Source organism: Sorex araneus, chromosome 6 (genome assembly GCF_027595985.1).
Source record: "Sorex araneus isolate mSorAra2 chromosome 6, mSorAra2.pri, whole genome shotgun sequence".
Classification (NCBI taxonomy): Eukaryota; Metazoa; Chordata; class Mammalia; order Eulipotyphla; family Soricidae; genus Sorex; species Sorex araneus.
In genome coordinates, this window is record NC_073307.1 from 150,305,620 (window position 1) to 150,309,933 (window position 4,314).

The 4,314-nt window shown below is 42.9% G+C and overlaps 1 protein-coding gene across 1 annotated transcript; it reads left to right on the forward strand.

The window, feature by feature from the left end:
* Positions 1 to 496: 496 nt before the first annotated feature.
* Positions 497 to 1,462, forward strand: LOC101538234 (olfactory receptor 4C15-like). Its single transcript, XM_004622066.2, has one exon. The coding sequence runs from the start codon at positions 497 to 499 to the stop codon at positions 1,460 to 1,462; it is 966 nt and encodes a 321-aa protein (XP_004622123.2).
* Positions 1,463 to 4,314: the final 2,852 nt, after the last annotated feature.

Consider the following 4,314-nt stretch of genomic DNA (forward strand, 5'->3'; position numbering starts at 1 on the left):
TGCTACTGAGTGATCAGAGGTGACAGTTGAAATCAAATCATTTCTTAAATTCATCACATGTGGGCATACTCCTATACAGAAGCTCAGGTTATCTATTTAACAACATATATCCTTCCCATTTAGTCTGAACACCTTTTAGCATATTGCTAATTTTATTCCTGATATTATACATTATGGGGGGTTGGGTTGAGGCCAAACCTGGCAGTGCTCAGAAGCTTATCCTGGGATGGTGCTCAGGGGCCATTTCTCATGGTTTTCAGGGGGACTAAATGCAGTGCAAGGAATTGAACTGAGGTCAGCTGCATGCAAGGCCTTAACCTCTGCAGTATCTTGTCTACTACCACCACATTGCAGAAGCAATAAAGAACAAATTTTCTACAGGTGCACCAATTTTTGTATGCCTGTGATTTTAAACCTGTCTGATGTGAGCCTGTCATACTTCTAATTGCAGATCTATATGCTCACTGTGGTAACTTTGAGTATTTCCTGGTAAATCATGAAAAATCAAAGTTTTGTTACTGAGTTTGTCCTCCTGGGACTTTCGCAGAATCCAGATATTCAGAAAATGATATTTGTTCAATTTCTGTTCATCTACATTGCAACTGTAAGTGGCAATGTTCTGATTGTGGTGACCATCCTGAGCAGTCCAGCGCTCCTGGATTCCCCAATGTACTTCTTCCTGGCTTTCCTGTCCTTCCTGGATGTGTGCATCTCCTCGGCTGTTGCTCCAACAATGATTGGCAATTATGTTTATGAGAAGAAAACCATCTCCTTTGTAGGCTGTTTGACCCAACTTTTTGTGGGACACTTCTTTGCCGGGGTAGAGTTGATAGTTCTTACAGCCATGGCTTTTGACCGGTATGTGGCCATCTGTAAACCCTTGCACTATTCTTCAATCATGAACTCAAGACTCTGCGGCATTTTGATTGGAATACCCTGGGCAGGGGGCTTTCTGCATTCGACTATACAGATAATTTTTACTTCCCAGCTGCCTTTCTGTGGTCCCAATATCATTGATCACTTCTTATGTGACTTGCACCCATTACTGAAGCTGGCCTGCACAAATACATACATCTTTGGCTATTTTGTCATGGCCAATAGTGGCTTTATGTGCATTCTAATTTTCTGCTTGTTGCTTGTGTCCTATGGTGTCATCTTGTGCTCTCTGAGAAACCACAGCACGGAAGGACAGAGGAAAGCCCTGTCCACCTGTGGCTCTCACGTTGCTGTTGTGGTTCTATTCTTTGTCCCTTGTATATTTGAGTATGCGAGACCTCCTTATTCTTTCTCCTTTGACAAAATGGTGGCAGTGTTTTATACTGTCTTTCCACCTTTCTTCAATCCTTTGATCTATACTTTCAGGAACAGAGATATGAAAAATGCCATGGGGAAATTGTGGGAGAGACTAATGGTCATTTTGATTAAAAATAAACCACTAAATTGTAACAAAATTAAGTTATGATGAAACAGTCCACCATCTGAGACAAAAGCTATATTGATATGCTCTTTGACAGAAGGGAAAATTATACTATAAAGTCATTAATAATAGTGTCTTAGAAAAATGTTTTAATTGTTGACTCATAGAAATCTTCATGATCAACTTACATCATTAAATTTTAGTGGTGAGTTGTGTCATTTAGAATTTAATGATAAAAAACATAAATATTTGTCATAAGTTTCATGCTTTGCTCTTTGAATAACCTCTGCAGAGGTAAGAAAAATCTGTTAGAAAATTTGAATCAAACTTATTCAAACTTTTTCAAATTATCTTGCATTTAGGAAATAGTGACTTTAAAGTTTGAAAATTTTTAATGCTGACTCTTTGTTCAATTGAACAGTTCTGTACTCATTGTGTCTTGATAAAAGTATTAATAGAAAGCATTTAAAGATTAAGAAAAAGTGATTCAAGTTTTACAAACCTTCATGTGCCTCAATAAAAAGTTATCACTGTATCACTGTGTCACTGTCATCCCATTGATTAACAATTTGCTCAAGTGGGCCCAATAACGTCTTCATTCATCCTAGCCCTGAGATTTTAGCAGTCTCTCATTACTTATCCTTTCCAATGGTGCCGCATTAGAGGCTCTTCAGGGTCAGGGGAATAAGACCCATCATTGTTACTGTATTTGGCACATGAACATGCCACAGGGAGCTTGCCAGGCTCTCCCGTGTGGGCAGTACATTCTTGGTCGCTTCCCAGGTTCTTCAAGAGGGAGAACTAGGCTATCAGAACTTGGTTTTATAGTCTCTGTATGTTGGCCATTGGTGGGATTACATGGTGCTGGGAGCAATTTCTCGGTATGACTGCCTACCTACTGGAAAATAGGGAATCTGGTGGAAGAGGTCCAATCCCGATCTGAGCATCGCTGGAGATCTCGGCCCCAGAGCCAGCACACCTGGGTTCCTCTGCCGCTTCCTTCATGCATGAGGCTCGTCTGAACGTGTGGAGAGTGTCCTTAGCATGGCTGTGGCTGGGTTCCGGAGGTCTACAACTGCCGGGGCTCTGATCAAGGTGGGGAGATAAACTCAACCCGCCCCTTCTGAGGGAACCCGGTGAAGACAGCCAGGCGTGGGGGCAAGAGACTCTGCCAAAAAAAAAAAAAAGTTATATTAACTCTAAAAGCATCTTTCTCAGGAAAGAGATATTTTTAATAGGCTAGAGTGTGTGTTTTGACTACAAGATTTTTTTTTTTTTTTTTTTTTTTGCTGTTTTGGTTACACCTGGCTATGCACATGAGTTACTCCTGGCTTTGCTCTCAGGAATTACTCCTGGCGGTGCTCAGGGGAGCTGGGTCCCCTGAACCTGGGTCAGGCAAGTGCAAGGCAAATGCCCTACCTGCTGTGCTATCGCTCCACCCCCACAAGATTCTTTTAATCTCTGAAACTTCTTGGTTCCTTGAACACTTGATTACCCCCCGCCCCAAAAATTGATTCTGTAAACCCTGAGCACCTGCAATATATGCCACAAAATATAACCCAAAAGACAGCAACACAAACATGAAATAATATCCTTTTGTATGTGGAGGGCAATTATGGTAACATGACATTTAGATCAGCCATGTTACTAAGCAATGAGTCGACAGAAGGATAGTTACGCATGGTACAGAGACTTTAACATGACATTTTCAACAGATAAAAAGAGAAAATCAATATGGAAGCAGCAATTCCCAATGAGAATTTAGAAAAGATGGGATTAATAGACATGTACAGGTTCCTCCAGCCCTCAAAGTCACCTATACAATTCAGTTCTGTGGGATATTCTCCAGAATAGATCATGTACTGAGACAGAAAACAAAAAGAAAACACAGCAAGCTCCTTTCCAATACTATGAAGGTGACAGTTAGCCCAGATTATATAGGACCAATACAGATAGTGATGTAGGCAACTATATTAGGGAAGGTCTCCCCAATCTCCTTAATGGAATTCTTAGAGAGTAATAAATCCACCTGGCCCTGGGGCTGTTCAGACCCACCTTGTAAGCACAGGAATTAAGACCTGGTAAGACTTTTACCTGGTGATAGCCTAGACCAGATAAGGTTAAGCATATGGTACCTGGGCCAATGGAGTGCTTGTGTCCACTTGCCCGCATACTTGTGGCACCCAAGCACATGTCGCCTGTATCTCCCCTCTTGGAATATATACTGGAGCTCTCTACACTTTTGGAGAAGCCCGTGTTCTCTGTTGAACATGTTGTTCTTCCTCGAACATGTTGTTCTCCCTCTTACTTTCTCCCCCTCCTTCTCCTTCCTAAAAGCCTCTAAATGAAATCTGCTTTATTTTACTGCTTATCTACTCATGAGATTCCTTTCTGCAAGAAATCACTTGTATCACTTGTCATCCCGTTGATCTTCGATTTGCTCGAGCGGGCACGAGTAACGTCTCCATTTGTTTCCATGCAAGAAAAGGGCCTGAAAACCCTGGGTAAGGCTAGGATTGACTTTCCTGCAAAGAGCAATTGCTCACTCCATCTGATTCTACGGCGGCCCAAGAAATCTGGTGGTGGGATTAGATCCTGTGCTGAGAAGATCAAAGGAATGTCAGGTGTGGCTTAACCTTGGGGGCGCTGGCTGGACTCCATGTCCAAGCTGTGCAGGGACTCACTGCAGACTGTCAGCCCAGCTGGTCCCATGGTGGCGGGGACAATCGCGAGAAAGTGATCATCTCTCTCCTCTTGGACTCCCATGAGCCACCCGCAGAGGCCCACCAGCTTCAATGGGAGCGAGAGGATGGAGAATCCTGCTGGATCCTGGGCCAGCCTGGAGGTGATTGGCCGCACTCACCTCACCTATTGCAGTAACCCCAGTGGGTGGGAAG